Genomic DNA, 18989 nt, shown 5'->3' with positions numbered 1-18989 from the left:
TACCTGCCCAACAGCCCCATACCGCTACCTTTGAAGTACCTAACTACAGGAACAGCATCCCATCCCATCCGTATCAACATGATCCACAACAGTTACTATACTAGCACACGGGCTAGCACCCGCTGATCCGGCCGGAAGCAAAAGTACCACCACCACCATCACCACCATCTTACTCACTACGTATACGTACATAGTACCCACCCTCTACCACCCACTACACAGTACAGTCAAACACTCACTTGCTGTCACTGTGGCATACACTACATACCCACTAAGTATAGCTACCGTCTCCACCATGTACCCAGAGTACCCAGACTTCGAGTCGAGTCCAGAGCCGGTGGAGTACCCGCAGTGGGGACTCTGATCCACAGGGTACAGTGACAGAGGAACCACGTAGCGGGTTGGATTTCAACGGTGCGATACCTAGTAACTAATTAAACTAAATAAATGGGTAATAGTTTACCAGCCTCCTGGCTTAGTACATGATGTTGTAAATCGAATTTGTTTGTGTTGTGGTGGGAGTTTCATGTGCAGTGTTATTCCAAAGGTTTAAAGAAGTAGTGGTAGGTAGGTAGGTAGTATGCATCTGGGACAAGGATTAACGCAGAGTCTACTAGTAGGTCGAGCCAATAGGGTAGATTAACTGGCATGACTCACTCACTCACTCACTCACTCGCAATGTATGTTCATGTACGGTGTACCGGGGTATAAGTGGTAAGAGGGAAGGAAGGAAATGCACGATGGGAAATAAACTTTGCGCGGATGAATGTTAGAGGCTGGCTGGCTGGCTGGCTAGCTGCTAAGGGGGGAAGAGGGGACAGGGATAGAGCCGCAGTGCCGAGGGAGGGTATAGTAGGGATGATAGTACAGGGGAGGAAGAGGAGGAGTAAATTATGTGGCTAAATGGCTAGGCACTAGGCAGACAAATGAGGCTGTCTATGCACATGCAGAGTAACGGGAGTTAAGAGTTGGTTGGCTACGTTGCAGAAGAGTGAGACTTGCAGAAAGACCACTTGGCAGTGTTTGGATTAAATTTAATATTAAAATACAGCATCACTTATTGGACGCGTAAGCACGAATCATGGCAGAGACAAAGGAAATAATGGGTGTAACTCGTTCGAGTCCCAAATGAAAAAGACCAAATGAGGGGAAGGGGATGATCCGGGTGGATCATCGGTCGGGGGACGGACTGCATGCAGGTGAGCTGCAGCCATCAGATGGTGGGTGTGTCCGTTGACCACTTGGAGTAGGAGTGAGTCAGAGCTGCAGTGTGCAGATTGAAACCTGGTTGCTCAACAGTGAAGGAAATTCCTCCTTTGCCTGCCTTTCTTTTTTTTGGTGGGTGATTTTTGTGTTTTCGCCTGTTTTTGTTCCTTTCGTTCGTTTCCTCGTCTTCACCCCAAACAGGATAGGATAGAATCAGACAGCAGGTCGGTAACAGAACAGTAAGCAAGGAATCCAGTTCCTCCAACAAGGATGTAGCCAATCTCTAGGCGGGGTATAAATATCCCCGAGGACCCATAGACAAGCTGGCTACCATCGGGTATGGGTCTGGCTCGTGCCAGTGTCGCAGGCTGGTCTAGCCTTTGCTGCGACGGGGCCGGGTCGGTGATAATAATGGTGACTTGTCTGCACCGCAGAATCTCCACAATTGCGCATGCGTGAAACCTTAATGAATGCATCAGAAGCTCCGCTCATGTCCCTCAGCGGTAGTAGTCGCTCGGCCGGTAGATGCGCGAGGACCGGTTGACACGCGCAATGCGGTCAGCGGCGTCGGCCTCATACAGAGACCCACGGCTGGGAGAGCTCCGCGGAGAGGAGTAGACGATGACCCGGTGACGCCTCAGAGAGCGTGGCTCTCGCTCAATGATTGCTGTGCAGGCCACATCTTCTTGGGTGGTAGTCCGGCGGACAGGGGCTGGCTCATGGCTGATTATCGGCCGCTCACGAGCGGTGACTTCCTCCTTGGTGTTCACACGCAGACCATTTTCGATTGCTAGGAGCAGCTGGCGAACAGCGACGCACTTCAGGGGCACCCTGACCAGGGTGTATCGGTTGCGCTCAAGGTCAACAACGGAGTAGATCTTTCCGTTCTTGCTGCGGAGGTATTCGGTCACGTCGCGGGCATACTGGGCACCACGCTTGCACAGCGAGCGCTTCTCTTCGTACGCGGTCATCGGGTCTGCACAGCGAGTACAGTGGTCGGCGTGGCCTTCGTAGGCAGAGATCACATAGCTCTCATCGTCCTCGGGGTCGCGCACGAGCACGACGGGCTCGGAGGGCTGCTCGATAGGAGCAGGCATGGTTGCTGAACGACGGAGGGGTGTTCGAGTGCGATAACGAGGTCTTTCAATTCGAAGAGTCTCCTGAATGGAGTAGTAGAAGGGGGGCCAGAAACGGAGAGACTTGGAGGGCGACAGCGTGACTGGCGGATGGATCACGAGGACTATAACAAGGTAGTTTGGGCTTGTTCAAGCGCGATGAAGTTGTGAGTAGTAGAGATGTAGAAGTCTCTTGGTGGATTATATGTATGGATGGTTGAGAGAAGTGTGTAGTGAATAAGTGAATGAGAGGAGGTTAATGGGGGGTGGGAGAGGGAAGTTATATAGTTGAGGAGGATGGAAGGCATCCATGATTGGCATACAGTGAATGTTAGAGCAGAGGGACAGTGGTCCCCGGGGGCGCTAGAGCAGCCATGACGAATGGGTCACAGGCGGAGAGACTAAAAAAGTTTAGCAACATGGAGATTTTTTCTGAACTTCTTTTTTCGGAATTTAGCAAACAGTAAGAAACTGTGGTGGAGGGAATGGCAGCCTGCGGGTGACTGCTAAGGCTCAACGGGAGCCTGCCTCAGGACGACTTAGGACTAGTACTAATACACTAAGTAATAACTACTAGACATGGGGAGTGTGGCTGGTGCAAAGCAGGCAGTGCTGATCCTCTTAACTTGTACAGAGTAGTTTGTTGTTGGTCCGGCGCCTGTTGCAACCCGTTCGCTCCTCACCCGCTTTCATGATTGGCCCTAACATGGTCCCAAGCAACCCCCTCCTGTCAGACTAACCAGTCCCTGTGACTCCATTCGGGGACAGAATGGTCATGGCAAGTGGACACACTAGACACAACACAGTTAGCAATGACCGACTCAACCAGTCCAGGAGGGGAGTACTATACCCGTTTTAGGGTCGGGGAAGGGTCGAGTCATCGGGTTAAAGTTCGAATGATGAAGTGCTCTTCCAGATGTGGCCAGCCCAACTGTGGCTTGACTCCTCGTGTCTAGAAACTAAGCCGCACGCCAGTAGCAGCCACCTTTCCTCCTCTCTGGTCTCTCAACACGAACTCCCCTAGTTCATGACACCATAATCCGCCAGTCTTTCAGGGACCGTCAGCATCCCCATCTCACCTCCGCCCATTGTTGGTCAGTATCCATCCTTGCGGTAGTCCGTTTCACGCGTTAACTCTCCCATGTCCATGCCAATGCTCATTAGCCATGCAGCCGCTCTCTCCTTTGACCCGCATTATCTGAGACGAGAGATGGCTCGGTTCCATTCTGTTGGTAACCTACAATATTGGCTTTCTCTCGATCGCTTCTATTCTATTTTTGCCGCGATCGCGACCGGCTAAGAATAGGTGTTTCGAACCTGTTTCCCCAGCGATCCAATACGAGCAGCCCCATGATCGCCAACTTCGTGATAAGGAGATGTCTGAGCCCCAGACTACCCCTTACGCTAGCAGCCATGAAATCATCGAGATCATGTGTCTCGATACTCTGCTGCGCCTCAGCCACAGGATGACTGGCCGAGAGCGTTCCTTTCTGCCACTCCGGCGCTACAGCCACAGTTCAACCCACGAGGTATCTGCGTGCGATTATGCATCCTGCAAGTGCTGATGGTTCTATGCCTTCCATCACTGATCGACCGTCCGATCGGTTCTGACTTTTCGTTTCGCTTGACGCGCGCGCAAGGAAATCGTCACCTCGTATCCTATCGCGGTGACGCCAGCTCTCCCGGAGGCTCGTTTTCGTTTCAGCTCTCCGTTTTTGCTGTACTACTGTTCACCATGTCCCTCGCTTTTTCAGGCTACAGCGACCGTACCAGTCCCTTGGGACTGCCTTGTGAATGTCGGATCGATAATGGCGCAACGGGCATGACGAGCATGCGCATGGTGTCCACCCTGCGGCTTATTTTTGCATCTCAGACCACGGTCTCTCAGCCTGCTAGGCTCCAGCGCGTCTATTCACTGGGTATGATGGTCAGTTGGGAAGGCCCGGGAGAGCCAATGCTTACGGCGGATATATATAACGAGTGTTGGTGAAGCCCGGGATAGCTTGTCTCATAATGGGCGTACCCACCATGCTCAATATGGACGTCTGCCTTGCGATTGCCACTCATTAGGCGCCAACCTTCCCCATACCTTCTGTTGACAACAGCGCAAAGAGGCTCAAAGACACCATCTGATAGTAATCGTAACAGGAATTGTAGCTGTTGTCGCCGTCTTATTCCGTGTACAGAATGTTTCCTTCACCGAACTAGCCCGGCTAGCTCAATCGGTAGAGCGTGAGACTCTTAATCTCAAGGCTGCGGGTTCGAGCCCCGCGTTGGGCTTCTCTTTTTGCATTTTGAAGATTCGCATGTGGTGGGCGATGCCACTGGAAAAAATTTTTGGTTCGGAAGCTTCGGTCGCTCCACCTGATCCACTTACCCAATCATCGCAGTTTCTCAGCCTTACACTGCAAACAGGGGTCGACTCGGAAAATAGATCCTTGGATATCCTTGCACTTTCAGATCTGTACGAATAAATTGCATTTTCCTCATCGTCGATTTTGATATCGGAGTGGTTGGAATTGACGCTGTGTGGCGTAGCAGTCCCTTTCCTCTCCATAAGGCTGCATACCTAGTCCGTCGGCTGAATGCATACCCAATCACCCACAGCTAATCGACAAGCTTCTCAAGGATACACAGCCCCAACAATGACGACATCAGCCAGTGTCACGATGAATTGTCAAAAACAATGTCTCTGAAGGACCATTCCTGGAGGTTGACCATACGTCACGCATTTCTGTGATCAAGCTGTATCCCGACTCAGTTACCTGCCAGCTCCGACCTACCAAATTGCGCAAGAGCTTGGGACCTATGCGTGTAACAAACCAGGACCAATGTCCCCGAATATCTACGAAGCCTCGACCATCCCGTGGTTATACAAGCTCACCTAGCGGCAAGGCTTGTAATCTCAACGGGGACAATACTACAGCCGCAATGACCATCCGCGAGTGTCCAAGCTTGGAAAGTCCAGAGATCGAGTTGCCGTGCAAGAGCAACACAGACACAGATCCCTCAAACTCGAGCACGCAGAGGCGAGTGACACATGCGTATCAGTGGTGCACACATCCCAGCTCCAGACTCAGCATCAGTACCCGCTCCAACGTTGACCATCCCGGGTGGAGGCTCAGACTTGTACCACGACCCAAGGCAGGCCACCGTCTATATCCTGGTCATTCAGACCGTCCCACCCAGTCAGCTACATTCATTGCTGGTCTGTGCCCCGGCTATGCTTTGTGAGTTGGTATCGAGGCATGCGTCACAACTTATCCATAGCGCCATCCGAATTCCTTGTTATTATCCGGGTTAGGAGACGGCCGGTGAGAGACCAACAACTACGTAAATCCTTGCAGTCAGCCTGATGTTACCCGTACTGCCGGGTGCAGCCTTTTACCGAGACGAGTATGTTGAACAAATGTTTGCGATCGGTAGCCTGGATGAATGAGGCATATACGGGCTGCCAGCTCAGATATCCCGATCGTGTCCGTGTGCACCCTTCAGCAAAGCAGAGGATGTGACATACTGAGACATCGAGTTACATGCAAGTGTGCTACGTCGATACCCTTCTAACGACATCCCGCACCGCATCCCAATACTTTGACGAAGTCGTACTCCTCTCTTACTGGCACTTATCACGGCATCAAAGCCCTAAGATGAATCGCAAATCTGACACAGGCATTTGAGTGATTCACAACGGTCAGGGAGATATAGCCAGGTCAGTTGAAAATACACATCCTCTGTCGAACCCACGTTGTGATGAACGGATATATTATCCGCTCATACTCAGCATCCATACCAGTATAACGGATCTGAGACGAGTGATAATGGTAGCCTGTCACCGATGGATAATGAAACGAACGTATATGTTCCTCATAGCTGTTTCGCCTCGAACGGTTGATTCGGCTATCCAGCACAATCCAAAGAGCCTCTTCTCGGACAATCCGATGCCAAACGGGGGAAAGCGGGACGACCCATTGTGCACGGACGTGGTCCCTTTTCAGGGATGTTGCTGTGTTCCTCTGTTCGCGTGCCTCCATTCCAACTCGGATCATAATTGGCTTCATGATCATTCAAAGTGGGGCTTGTCTACCCCAAGTGAGTCGGCGAGTTGGAAGCTTAGATAACTGTGTCATTGCAGAAAAGATTTACTGCTCAACAAAGATCGGTCATTGCTCAATGGCAGTGAATCAGGAGAGTAAACAAAGTACATATATCAAGATGCTTGAACTTGAGCAGCAGATGACTCTTAAATGCCTCGAGTTACACACACACCGGATGATAAATTCACACGTTCTGCTTACCTGCCTTGCCGCTCCGCAGTGTGCTATCCATCGGACTCCTCATACGATGTCTACACTGACTTCCAACCCTCCACCTTCAGCATAACCCAGCAGTCGTCTAGTTTAGCTACCATGAATCATGCTGACCGGAGTTATTTATACACGTGCAATTGACAGCAACTCCCCCGTTTTCATATAAAGCAAAACTCTGCATATTGGCGAAACAACACACACTCCATCCCGCACTGTGGACCCTGATCGGCACAGAAACATCCAAGGCCCGTGCCCGTTCGTATCTCTACCCAAAAGCAGATGATCCCAATCAAACTAGGGCAAGCCAAGGGCCCCCAGGAATCAGGATCGCTTTTTGGAGATGAATAAGCGAAATGCGTCTGACAAGCAGGTCCGCGCGCATTCGACAAAATAATCAGCCTCGTCCCCTTACTTCCTCGATTTTTCTTCTCTCATCCTTTCGGCCCCGAGAATGCGCCTTGCCTCGGCCCTTTACCGTCCCCTACGCAGATCCAGTGCCAGTGCCAGTGCCATTCACTAAACCTACTACCACCATGTCTACCTCGAACATCAAAGGCTACGCCATTCGTCGCAATAATTCATGTCTCAGCGACGAAGTCGGATGCGGACCAACATGGGAAACCTGGCACGCTTGCTGCCCATCCGGGTCAAAATGTCCCGGAAAAGAGTACTCAATTCAGAACAATGTCTGCTGTCCGACTTGGACGGACTGCACTTCCGAGATCAAACCTGCCACCTGCGCCAACAGCTCCTGGAATATGTACGACTACGATGGGTATTTCTGCTGCACTAAAGACGAGACTGGATTCAGACTCAAGGGGACAGACTGGGTGGGCTGCTTGAGTCCCGATTCGCCGGGCAATGCCAGTTACAGCGCCTTGAGGTTGATCGCAACAAGTGAGTTTATTTTACCCTACAAGACAGATAGATAGATACCTTCAGATCCATTCCTAACATACAACCCTCCCTTCCTAGCCTCCTCAACCGCAACTTCAGCCCCCACATCCACATCCGCATCAACCACCACAGCATCAGCAGCAACAACCACAGCAGCATCATCCACCGGTTCCGGCTCAAGCACCAACACGGGCGCAATAGCCGGAGGCGTCGTCGGCGGTGTCGCCGGCGTCGCAGCAATAGCCGGCCTTCTTTTCTACTTCCTGCGACGGCACAATAAGCAACGACCAGAGTCGCAAACACAGATGCATCTCCAACCACAAGACCCTAGTCCTCAGTACTCGGCATACGCCTACAGTCAGACTCAACAGCCATATTCCGCACCAGCGAGTGAATTAGATGGCCAGTCTGCGCCTGTGGAATTACCGTCGAATAATGGGCCCAAGCATGAGTTGGCGGAGTATCGGTGATGAACATTGCATTTCTAGGTAGGGTAATTATGCATATAGCGGGCCTCCTCGAGGTACTGGTTGGTACTTTCTGTTAAGTAATTTTTCTTTTTTTTTTTCGAAATATGTGTTGGGGTAGGGTGCCGCGGGTCGGCTATGAGAGGGTGAAGAATATGCAGATGAACTCATACATGGTTAAGAGGGACAGAGATCTGAGGGACTCGTAGTTATATCCACAAGCCATTGAAAATGGGAAACTTAATAAGATGGACACTGCCTATGAGAGAGGCTAATATGCACATATTATGGGCTATCTAAGCGGGAATTCTTTATGGTTATAAGCATCTTCAAATTCAAGATTTGGTCCGTCTCAATTGACAATATTGTGATGATGAAATGATTGCTTATATGTATATATATGTGTGTGTGTCTGCCCTCTAGCTCTGGATTTCAAGGAGAAAGAAAGTAAGTAAGTACCAGATAAATATTTATCTTTATCGCACCCTATTTATATATCCTTAACGATAAATTGAGACCAATTCAACACAATACCAACTACTAACTGAGGAATATATATACTAATCCCACATCACCCTTTCGATCTCCACAAGAACAGACATCTTCTATTACTAATATAGGAGAATGCTACTTCCAATCAACTAACCTCAACCACCCATATAAATATATTCATTCATCAAAACCCCTAATGAAAATTATGTACTACATACAAAAGACAGAGTAGAGTTATGAACATCCACACCTTCCCCCTCCCCTCCACCTCCCCATTCCATCCCATCCCACCCCATCCAACAACTTCTTCCTCCGGTTAAGAAAAAAGGCATGCTAAGTAACAGGACACCAATCATAATTCCCATTAGAATTATTGCCCCACCAAGAGGGAAAATCATGCGCGACGCCCGCAGCCCCAAATACCGCAAAAGACAAAATAAACACGATGGTCAAACTAGCGCCATCAAACGCACCCGTAATCAAATACGAGTAATCCTTAAAGATCCTCGGATGATAGTTCCTCAGATAGTACTGCACGAAGAGGCCTGAGAGGACCCAGCTGAAGAGCACGCATGTTTGCGATTGGTTGTAGGGGATGTAGCCTGCGTATTGGATGAATTGCGGCATGTTGACTTCGGAGACGTCAAAGTTGCGGATTTTGGGGACGAACTGTATAGATTCAAAGAAAGATGAGTTAGTTGGGGTGGGTGGTAAGATGGGGGTCATTGGGGGGAAAATAGGCATACGTAGTAGAAGAGACGGTGGGCGACGACAGCTGCGGCGCCGATGGCTAGACCGATGGGAACCATGGCGTAGGGAGTGCCGGAGCGGTAGAGGTAGGAGGCAAGGGCCCAGGAGGCGGCGTTGGTGTTGTAGGATTGCATGGTGGCACCGCTCCAGGAGGAGTTACCGTTGCCATTGGAGAGGAGGGCTTTGTTGCCGGTCACGATGGAGATCATGATGGCGTAGTTGATGAAGCCGCCCAGGATGGTGCCGTAGATTTGGGTGAGGAACATGACTCGTGGTGGGATTTTCACTATTGGAATGGGTTAGATCTTGTGTTGGTCATTGAGGGATTTGTCGAATAGGTTGCTTACGATATTCACCCATCTTTAGGTCGTTTGATAGGTTTACTGCGTTGGAGATCACGTTGTGGGACCACGCTGCAAAGTACATGTTTCCGACGGGGCGCCCGGGGAGCATCAGTCCTGCTAACATCTTTGAGAGGTTGTTGGTCGCGATTCCGTTTCCGTAGCGAGAGTAGAGGATGGTACTCTGCGAATACCTTTGTTAGTGGGAGTAGGAGTGTCGGTTATGGGGGTACTTACGAAAGGCGAGATGATGATTCCCACGATTAATGAGACAATGTACGCCCAGGCTGGAAGAGTGATGTTCTCCTTGAGAACCACCACCAGTCCGAGAACAAAGCTGATGACAAGCACCGCAACGTACCACCACCACGGTGTTTCCTTGTAATGCTTAGCCATGTGCTCGTGGTGACGATCGTCGTAGCGACCTTGTTTGGCGCTCTGGTAGGCCCGCTTGATATCGCCGCCCCAGAAGATGATACAGTGCATGATGAGGGCTCCGATCTAGAAGAGGTTAGCTGGATTGACTTGCACATATTCCTGGCGAACTTACAGCAGCGTTGGCCATGAACATAGCATAGGCAAACGTTCCAGTTAACCTGGGTATACCGTATGTAGCCAAGGCAGATTTGTCGAGCACGCCGTCGGGGAAGACGCTGGAGACTGGATACGAAGTACCATTCGCCATGAGAAGCTCCGTGGACATGAATGGAAGGGATCGGGCGTTCCAGCCGTTTCCGTAGTATATGGCTACCATGACGATGAAGCAGAAGGCGATACCGATGTCCTGGTGAAGCTGGAGCTTGAGAGGAAGGGAGGTTTGGAAGGAGGTGATCTGCGACAAGTCAGCATTGAGATATTGTTGATAAAAAAAAATTATCATCCGTACATATTGCCAGTCGAAGCTGAGAGAGAATAAACCCATTCCTTCATTCGTAGTGGCTCCGCCGAAAACATTGGTGAGTACAGCACCCTTCTTGCCGGTTGCTTTCTGGGAAGCTAGACACTAGAGCTATGTTAGTACCCCCTTACACACCAAAGGTGGAATGAACAACGTACCGGAATAGAAACGGAGTTAAGCCACGGGAATATGTATGCAGGAATAATCTCATACAACGACATGCCAGTAAAGGCATACCAGAAGTACCGGAGCGGCTTGGAGTTCTTGACCTGCTGCCAATGCAACCCTTGAAGGGTCTTGACAGTAGGAAGAGTACTCCAGTAGACCGCCTCAACATGCCAGACGGCAATAGGTCGCATAATGCCACAAAGACCATAACCGAACAGACCGATCGAAATGGTGCTGAAGATGACAGTGACGGCACTAAAGGACATATTGTAGAAGAGGTTCTGTGCCGCAAACACTTCCGAGGATGCAGAGGCATTGGAAGCAGATGTGGCTGTGATAGCGCAAATAGCGTGCTCCTTCAGAGTCCACGGTCCAGGATTCACAAACTTTATCCACCTTATATGCCATGGAAGCTTTCCCTGACCACCCTTCTCCCTCCAACGAGCCTCAAACTTATCACCCCGGGGGAGGAACCTGGCCCAGGCATTGCCGACAAAGTAAGCGATCAGGACGATGAAAGTGCCTTGAATGGTGACGGCAGTAGGTTTAAACTGTGGACAGGTGTCAGCAGGGTGTCAACACATCTGCACAACGGCTAAGGTGTCTTGTGCTACCATGTAGATTTGGTTCATGACCGCCTGGAAGCACGCCAGACCGGAGGCGAGAATGATACTCCGAAATGTCAAGGCACTGTCGAAGTCATCCCTGAGTGGCAGCAGGTGAGCGGCAGCGTCTGCACCAGTGATAATAATGGCGTCTTCGCTTTCGCGGTCCTCTTCGCCACTCAGCTCATCACCAGTGATCTTGTGGTCTTCTTTGCCAGCGAGCACCGTGACAGCGGACTTTTCATCGACAGCATCTGGGTGGGGGATTGAGACGCCGTCACCCTCTCGGGCTGCACCGGTCGTGATTGCAGACATACTGGCAGGGGGCTCACTTTTCCAGAGGCACGGGGAGGAGAAATCATTGCCACAAGGTGGTCCCTAGGGGTCTATTTATATTATCACCCCGATAAGGGTGAATTGCCATGGGAGCCATGCCACGAGTGAATCGATGATACCACAAACCACGGCGATTAGCCATCTTGCTGAAAAGGGACTGAGAGGCGGCCCTGCGACAGGGCTAGGGGAATCGAGTGAGAGGGTCGTTGGATGCACAACGCTCCGGCCTCTACGCCGGTGGACTCACTTCTTCTCGAACGCCTCCGAGCCCTCCAATTGACGTTCGTTCCCCTCACCTAGCGAAGGACCGAGTTTAGATAACCGACCTGCTAGTCCACCCTCCTTCGGGTCACCATTGGTGCAGGAATGAACCGAAAGCATGTAATTCTACCGGGAAATCGCCTGGCTATCCGGGTTACATCCGAATGAACTGTAGCGCGTGTTGTAAAATCTTTGAAGGGCTGCTGGAGATGCCATCGCGTGTGCTGCTGACGCCATTCCGTAGCGGCAATTTCGCCCCAAGCAATATGTAGCACTTTTGATTTTCGAGGGGTGCAGGGGTATCCAGTACCTGGAACATCAATTACTACCCTGATTTTCTTCACTCTAGTACATTCATGCATATATTGAGGGGCCCGGTAGAACAGTTGATAAGGCTTAGGGCGTGACAGGCGCATCCAGATAGGCAGAGGGAATGATAGGCCTCCCGGTCAGAGGAAGTTCGATGCTGGGCGCGATAAGAGAAAACAAGAGCCAAGGGGATCCGTTCAGGTGTCGGAACTCCTACGGAGCTCCTGCAGCACACCTCAGCTCGCCATCCATGCATTTCAACGAAGTGGCACGCCCCCGCGCTAGTGGCGACACCAGTGCGACTACCCAGGTCCCTGTTCTTCTCTCTCGCGGAGGATTGGTGCAACCCTTTGTCCTGTTCAAGGAAATGGACGAAGGCACTCGAGCCAGGATTCCTGGCCAATTTCAATCCCTGAACTAATATGGAACTGGTCAGGTGTGCTGTATCAGACCACCATTGACCCATTTGTCCATCGGGATAGGGTCTTGCGCCACTCGATAGTCCCCTCTCGAGGAGAACATCCATCCAGTGAGAAGTGATCCATTGAGCATCACACAGGGTTACTTCCGACCGAAATCTGGCCGCTGAGATGGAGACCCTAATTGCTGTGTCCCACGTGGTCGCTACTTCCTACAGTGCTGCTTTTGTCAAAGATTTTCACTCCCCACCTTGGCTGTCCACCAAGTGTCTGCCTGGCTACTTCGGCTAATCCGACTTAGAGATAGAGCAAAGCCAATCATGTTTCCCATACATAGAAATAGGCATAAGATGCCAAGCCAGATAGCAATAGTAACGACGGACGATCCTATCGATAGCCAATGCCTGCGGCAATCTGCCTGCCGATAAACACTCGCCCAACCGTTATTGCCAACACGACAGACTTGCAACCCGCACTTCTTGGCTGGATGAGAACCGATACCCTAAGCGTCCCAGACAGCGGCGACACATTTGCCAAGGTTTGTTATCGGTCCAATAAAAGCTATCATATGGAATAATAACATAACCTAAATCTATGCTCTCTCCCAGGCTCGGTATAGCTGCCGGAAATTGCAATCCCGTCCCAGCAATGCCTGCGGCGCGTCGCATTCGAGCATCTCCCCATCCTTGAGGAACGCTACCCGATCGAACCGATCAATGTAAGCGAAGCGATGAATGACAGCAATCACGGTTTGGTGGCGAAAATTCTGCTCGATAATCTCGTGCATAAATGCTTCTGTCTCTCGGTCGACGCTACTAGTGGCCTCGTCGAGGATGAGGATGGGCCGCGGGACCACAAGCGCCCGGGCGAGCGCAAACAATTGTCTTTCGCCCACTGACCAGGTTGAGATGCTGGACATGTCCATGTCTAGCCCCCCTTCGGCACTGATTCGACTCCACAGATCTACCTTCTGGAGCCCAGAAGTGATGCGTTCATCCGTGGCCATTCCAAACGGATCCAGATTGAAGCGAACAGTGCCGGAGAGCAGAAACGGGTCTTGCGGGATAACGTTGATAGCAGCGTGAATAGCTTGTCTCTCGAGCTCCGATATGTCGCAGCCGCCGATCGATATTTTTCCGGATTGGATCTCGCTCATACGAAGAAGCGACATTATTATAGATGACTTCCCACTACCTGATGCTCCGCAGATGGCTATCTTTTGGCCATGCTGAATAGTGAGCGACAGATTCTTCAGGACCGGAGGGCTCGCTTGGCTATGGGTATGGAATCTTAGCTTTGTGTGAAGAGCAGGGAGACACCGGCAATTGGGATGAAGGTAGAGGTTGCGTGGCTAGAGGAATGGAAAGCTTACCCGTATCCTGCTGTTACATTGTCGAATGCGATCGAAAACTGAGAGTGACCCAGTGCTCGAGGGATTACACTTCCAACAGGGTCACTGTATACCTCACGGGGAGTGTCTTGCACATATCGTTGGACTCGCGAAACTGCCCCGATGGTCGTCTCAAGACTAGTCCATGACCGGAGAGTGCTCGAAATCGTGCTGTTGAAGGTGAGAAGCAAGCTAAGGGCAACACCGACCGCTGCACCATTATACTGGTCGGCCAAAGAGGTTGTCATCGCAACGATAATCACTGCCAAAGCCGCAACAATCAAGCCCATTACAAGTGTCAGCCATTGTTGTATGCAGTAAAGCATATAAAAGGGTCTCTGTGAATTATTGAGGAGCATATGCATCTTCTCCTGGAACCAGTGTTGCATCCCAAAAGCCCGGAGAGTCGTGACTCCGTGCACTGCTTCCGTGAAATGCGTATAAAGAGGCGCTTTGGCTTCCAGATCCAGTAGTCGCACCTGTCGAGAAGTGCGAAGGTAATATCTCTGGAGGATGACTAGACTGACCAGAAGCGCAGGGACTGCAACTGCTAGGTATTTGCTGACGATGCAAATAATGACCAGTTTGACCACGCAGCTTGCCAATCCTACGTTGGTTGGCGTTAGTTTCTTGAGCTCAGGTTCCCAAACCCCGCTTTCACGATAGTTGGATAGTAAGGCGAATATGGAAAGGGGGAAGAGCATTACCCGTCAAGAACATAGATGCCACTAAAGGAAGCATCATGTCAATCAATTCCATATCTTGACTGAACCTGTTTGTCAAGGCCCCGATTTCTGTGTCTTGAAAGAACCTGAACGGCGCACTGCCACAAATGGTCAGCAAAGACGTGTGAAATCTGAAGAGATCATTTGAGCATACCTGAGTGTCACAGACAGAAGATCTGTATGGAGATTCAACGCAGTGTTGTTGATCATGTTTATGATCAGAAGCCTATGACAGTGATGGTGCAAGTTACTTATCCAGTAATCGACGACATTATCTTGAATATTCAGAATTTACATACCACAATCCACTCACGGTACTAACGAGCTGTATCACGAAGAGCAGAGCATATATCCCCAAATACATACCCACGTCTTTGTTAGGACTCCTTTCATTGGCCTCCACCCACCACTTGATCCATAGAGCTTATCAAGACGAGAAATCAGCTTGAGAGACATAAACTAAGAGGGACATAGATACTCTGGACGTACTTTTAAAATCCCCACTAGTTGCCTCCACAACAACGAAAGCTAGACAGGTTGCAAACGGAACGAACCCTGCACTCTGATAATAGTATCTGTACACCGACCAAGTCCCTTCGCGTCGTAGAGGGCTCGGAGAGTCTGGAACTAAAGGCGTTGCAGCGGTGTAGTTCGCCTCATTCTCTTGAGTCGTGGACTCCTCGTGTTCAGGAATATCGACAGTGCTCACTGGGGACCTGTCCGCGCTTGCGGCGTTCTGGAGTTGCATCACGTTCTTGAACGACCCGTTCTTCACGATTCTGCCTCCTTCGAGAACGACGATCTCATCTGCATATTGGAGTAGGAGTTCTTTCCAATGTAAGAATACATGATCTTCGAATTCGAAAAAGAAAAGTCACAAACTTACCTGTATGAGTTGCTAGGAGAACAGTCATTCCGTATTTGCGAATATATCCGCCTTGGCCAAACAAGCGTGTAGCAATCATGCTGGTATTATTTGGGTCGAGACCGCTGAAGACGTCGTCCAGGACCACGAATCGTTTCCTCGAGTAGATAGCACGGCACAGTGCAATTCGCTGCTTTTGGCCGCCACTAAGTGAAAGGCCATCGGTACCTGCACGGTATAGATCACCACCCGGCATATTCGACAGCTCTTCTTTGAGACCACAAGCCCAAATAGCGACCTCATACCATTTGGGATCGAATAGTGAGCCGAGGATAATGTTTTGGCGAACTGTATCATCGATAATCCAAGGGACTTGGGAACAATATGCCAGTCGAGAATCTGCAATCTGCACGTCTCCAGATCTTACTACCGTTTCCCCCAGTAGGCTAGAGAGCAAGGTGGATTTTCCGGAGCCCACTGGCCCAGTCAGAATGGTAACCCCTGGTCTTACACGCAGGGTTATGTCGTGAAGCTTGTTTTCGCCGGACTTGGACCATGCAATGTTAGCTCGCTCGAAGGAGATTGGGACGTTCTCGGATCCCGATTTCGGTTGGAGCGATTGCAACTCCACTGCAATATCAACATGGGTAGATGAAGATGTGGGTGCCCCTGTACACGTGCTGAATAACTCCGACTGCTTTGCACAGTATTCCTCAATGCGGAGGTAACAAGCCATCGCTTGCCGCACAGCAGGAATAGACTGGATAAAGGTAATGAGTGGGTTGGTCACAAGGGATATCAGCGAAAGCGATGTAAATGCCTGACTGGAAAGCAGTGTCTTATTGTGCGTTGCGACCGCGATTATAGTATAGATGGCGAAGGTGGCAAACGGAGCAAAGTCGGTCGGCACATTAGCTGTGAAAGATCAGTCTATCAACGCTATCAAGTAGATGGAGTTCTCCCGTACATATGACAATTTCCCATATGAGCAACCTGCGAAAGCGCTCAGAAGTCTTCAGCTCAATCTTCCGCAAGTTGGATAGAGTTTGGAACATGACCTGAGTTAGACCGAGCATCTTGATGGATTTGATATCGCGTAGCATACTAGATGTCTCTGTCACTCTCGTTTGGACGCATTCAACCCATAGCTTTTGAGCTTGACCTGATCTGTTAGAAATTGGGCCAATGGCCAACACCGAGACTATACAATGTTAGTCGAGTTCTGTCAATTATTGACTCGCATGAAGGGAATGGTAGGTACCTATTGCAATAACCCCTGGAACCACACAGGCGATGAGAAGCTGCCGCTCTAGTAACCAGATTGCGATACCCACTTCAAGGACCGAGGCCCATGTCTCGTGGATTGTCTTCTGACTCTGTACAATCCTTTCTACATCGGTTCCCATGAGAGTGATCGCTGCGGAATCGTTGATGTCGCTGGCCTTGAGACGGGATGTCTGATTGAAAACCATAGAAATCAAACCAGAACGAACTTTTGTGTTGAACCGATTGGTTTGGCGCCAATACACCGCGGTGGAGATCTTGAAGGGTATGTTAGTCTCGGGTGTGTTGATTATTATAACCGTAGACCACTTACAGCCCAGCCTAAATAGACCAGAACGTATGCCCCGACAATGGCTTGACCGCGATTCTTGTTATCTGACGTCTTGTCATTTTGTATATAGTCAATTGTGGCGGTAATGAGGAATGGCTGACAGAAGCTGAAGGCGGAGAGACACAGACGAGGCACGATTGCTGACAGAAATGTTCTCCGATAGGCATAGAAAGTAGAACGGAGCAACCGATGATTGCTAGTCCTTGCTGCCCAAGCCTTCTCTAGTTCTTGCTGAGTAGATTGTGCCCGTTGATCGGCATCCATTTCTGGGATGTCATCAATTCCCAGCACTTTTGAGTATCCATTTTGAAGAACCGGGAGCACCCAAATGAAGAAGCTTTGACACCAGAATCCCAGAGCCCCTTCCTCCGTTCGTTTCTGATACATCGGCCGCAAGAACCGGAATTTATGTGTGGATTCGGAAATGAGTATTCCGACATTGAAAATAAGAATGGTGGTCCATAATGCCCGACAAGCTACACTGGCTGTAGGAATCTGCCACAACGAGCGAAGTTGGGGTAGTGAGAGCAGTACTTCTGCTGAGTAGTAGACTACTAAGAGATCGGATGGCTTTACCGAGCGCTGATCCTCGAAAAATGAGAGCAAAATGGCCGCCCCAGTTGCAATAATATGCACAATTCCCGAGGCAAGTCCTGCGCGAGTATGGAGATCCAGGTCTTCGACGCGCAAAGCTGTGTACATTATATGTAGAACGAGAAGTACACCCAGCAGTATCTAAGTGCCAACATTCAGTCAAGTATCATTATCAGTATTACTATAACCTACCAGCTTTACAACTGCCAACCGAAAAGAATTCAACTTGACTTGAGAATTACGAAGGACTTGCAGGCGCTGGGGGACCAGAACAAGGAAGAGTGCAGCTGGAAGCAGCCCAAAGAAACTATCCTCAAAAAGCAGGGTGAAATCAAATGAACGACACTCGGGGCTGACACGGGGACCAAAGAAATTGTCACTATCTGAGGCGCATGCCATGTTAGTTGACAGGTACAATGATAGGAAAGAAGAAGGAACAATGGGGATGTTGGGGTGAAGAAATACGTGCCATGGTTGCTTTTAAGTGCGCAATTAGTACACTATTAGTAAACTACGGAAACATACGCAATTCAGGTGACCCAGTGAACCTCAGACGCCTTATCTTTGCAATTTGATTACCACCGTAGGCACAACACGACCCCTGGCTCGTTAGTCGCAGATAGCTGCCACTACCAAACTGTCTCCGACTAGCGAATTATAAATATCTGATTGGTTCCACTATTACCGGCCTACGACTCTTCTGGTATCGACTAGTCAAAGATGACATAAATCCCTGCCATTAATGGACTTACAATCAATGGGCAAGGCACTAAAAGCACAAGCATTGCCAAGCTTGAGCCATTTCATCTTACGATGGGCACGCTGATGAGGCGGCTATGACCGACTACTCCTGAAATCAGGTCGGGCTAACTTACGGACTCCGGCGCACGGAACACTGGTTCATTAGGATTGCATATTATCTTATCACTTGATACTGGGGGATATATTCATCCCACACTATGCTTGATCCAAGGGAAAGGTTGAGCATCAATGTGTTGATGATATCAGAAAGGTGAAATTAGCACTAGCTTGCCACCTATTTATCTTTCATACCTACGATCGAGGATAGACATCGTTCTCACCCATAATATGCATCCCAATCATAGTGTTCGAAAGACAAGCTCATGATGAATCTTTGACCACCACATTCTGCGTAAAGGTGATTTGGGCTCTGCCATGTATATAATAGAGAAAGGTTCAACACTATACACGCAAAAGACAGTCATCCA

The 18989-nt window shown here is 49.9% G+C and overlaps 5 protein-coding genes and 1 non-coding gene across 6 annotated transcripts; 3 read left to right on the top strand and 3 right to left on the bottom strand.

Annotated features, from left to right (window-relative positions):
* Positions 1-1703: 1703 nt before the first annotated feature.
* BO83DRAFT_385298 (uncharacterized protein) lies at positions 1704-2303 on the bottom strand (the record flags this gene model as incomplete). The annotated part of the gene is made up of 1 exon (XM_025532615.1): positions 1704-2303. One exon carries the CDS (start codon positions 2301-2303, stop codon positions 1704-1706), a length of 600 nt encoding a protein of 199 aa, XP_025392364.1.
* Positions 2304-4056: 1753 nt separating this feature from the next.
* Positions 4057-5555, top strand: BO83DRAFT_423513 (uncharacterized protein; the record flags this gene model as incomplete). Its single annotated transcript, XM_025535103.1, has 2 exons — positions 4057-4240; positions 5020-5555. 2 exons carry the CDS (start codon positions 4057-4059, stop codon positions 5553-5555), a joined length of 720 nt encoding a protein of 239 aa, XP_025392363.1.
* Positions 4529-4601, top strand: BO83DRAFT_t58. The gene has a single exon. It is a non-coding gene; the product is annotated as a tRNA-Lys (tRNA).
* Positions 5556-7072: 1517 nt separating the features above from the next.
* Positions 7073-8268, top strand: BO83DRAFT_375104 (uncharacterized protein). Its single transcript, XM_025530377.1, has 2 exons — positions 7073-7525; positions 7604-8268. The coding sequence occupies exons 1-2, from the start codon at positions 7162-7164 to the stop codon at positions 7993-7995; spliced, it is 756 nt and encodes a 251-aa protein (XP_025392362.1). The 5' UTR covers positions 7073-7161; the 3' UTR covers positions 7996-8268.
* Positions 8269-8817: 549 nt separating this feature from the next.
* Positions 8818-11561, bottom strand: BO83DRAFT_304083 (OPT family oligopeptide transporter; the record flags this gene model as incomplete). The annotated part of the gene is made up of 8 exons (XM_025527215.1): positions 8818-9153; positions 9231-9520; positions 9582-9759; positions 9813-10076; positions 10126-10407; positions 10462-10578; positions 10632-11192; positions 11256-11561. 8 exons carry the CDS (start codon positions 11559-11561, stop codon positions 8818-8820), a joined length of 2334 nt encoding a protein of 777 aa, XP_025392361.1.
* A 1602-nt stretch (positions 11562-13163) lies between these two features.
* BO83DRAFT_353694 (putative ABC multidrug transporter) lies at positions 13164-18159 on the bottom strand (the record flags this gene model as incomplete). Its single annotated transcript, XM_025529063.1, has 11 exons — positions 13164-13845; positions 13944-14568; positions 14669-14784; positions 14841-14912; positions 14986-15109; positions 15176-15514; positions 15573-16466; positions 16519-16752; positions 16813-17092; positions 17149-17901; positions 17953-18159. The coding sequence occupies 11 exons, from the start codon at positions 18157-18159 to the stop codon at positions 13164-13166; spliced, it is 4326 nt and encodes a 1441-aa protein (XP_025392360.1).
* Between the last annotated feature and the right edge of the window lie 830 nt (positions 18160-18989).

Source organism: Aspergillus eucalypticola (genome assembly GCF_003184535.1).
Source record: "Aspergillus eucalypticola CBS 122712 chromosome Unknown BO83scaffold_3, whole genome shotgun sequence".
Classification (NCBI taxonomy): domain Eukaryota; kingdom Fungi; phylum Ascomycota; class Eurotiomycetes; order Eurotiales; family Aspergillaceae; genus Aspergillus; species Aspergillus eucalypticola.
The sequence above is the reverse complement of the archived record's forward strand: the minus strand, read 5'-3'. Positions and strand labels throughout refer to the sequence as shown.

Bases quoted from the DNA above. Each gene is read 5' to 3' on its own strand.
- BO83DRAFT_375104 (XM_025530377.1), top strand. From the start codon at position 7,162: ATGTCTACCTCGAACATCAAAGGCTACGCCATTCGTCGCAATAATTCA. The intron at 7,526-7,603 runs GTGAGTTTATTT...CTCCCTTCCTAG, and splicing joins CTTGAGGTTGATCGCAACAA to CCTCCTCAACCGCAACTTCA.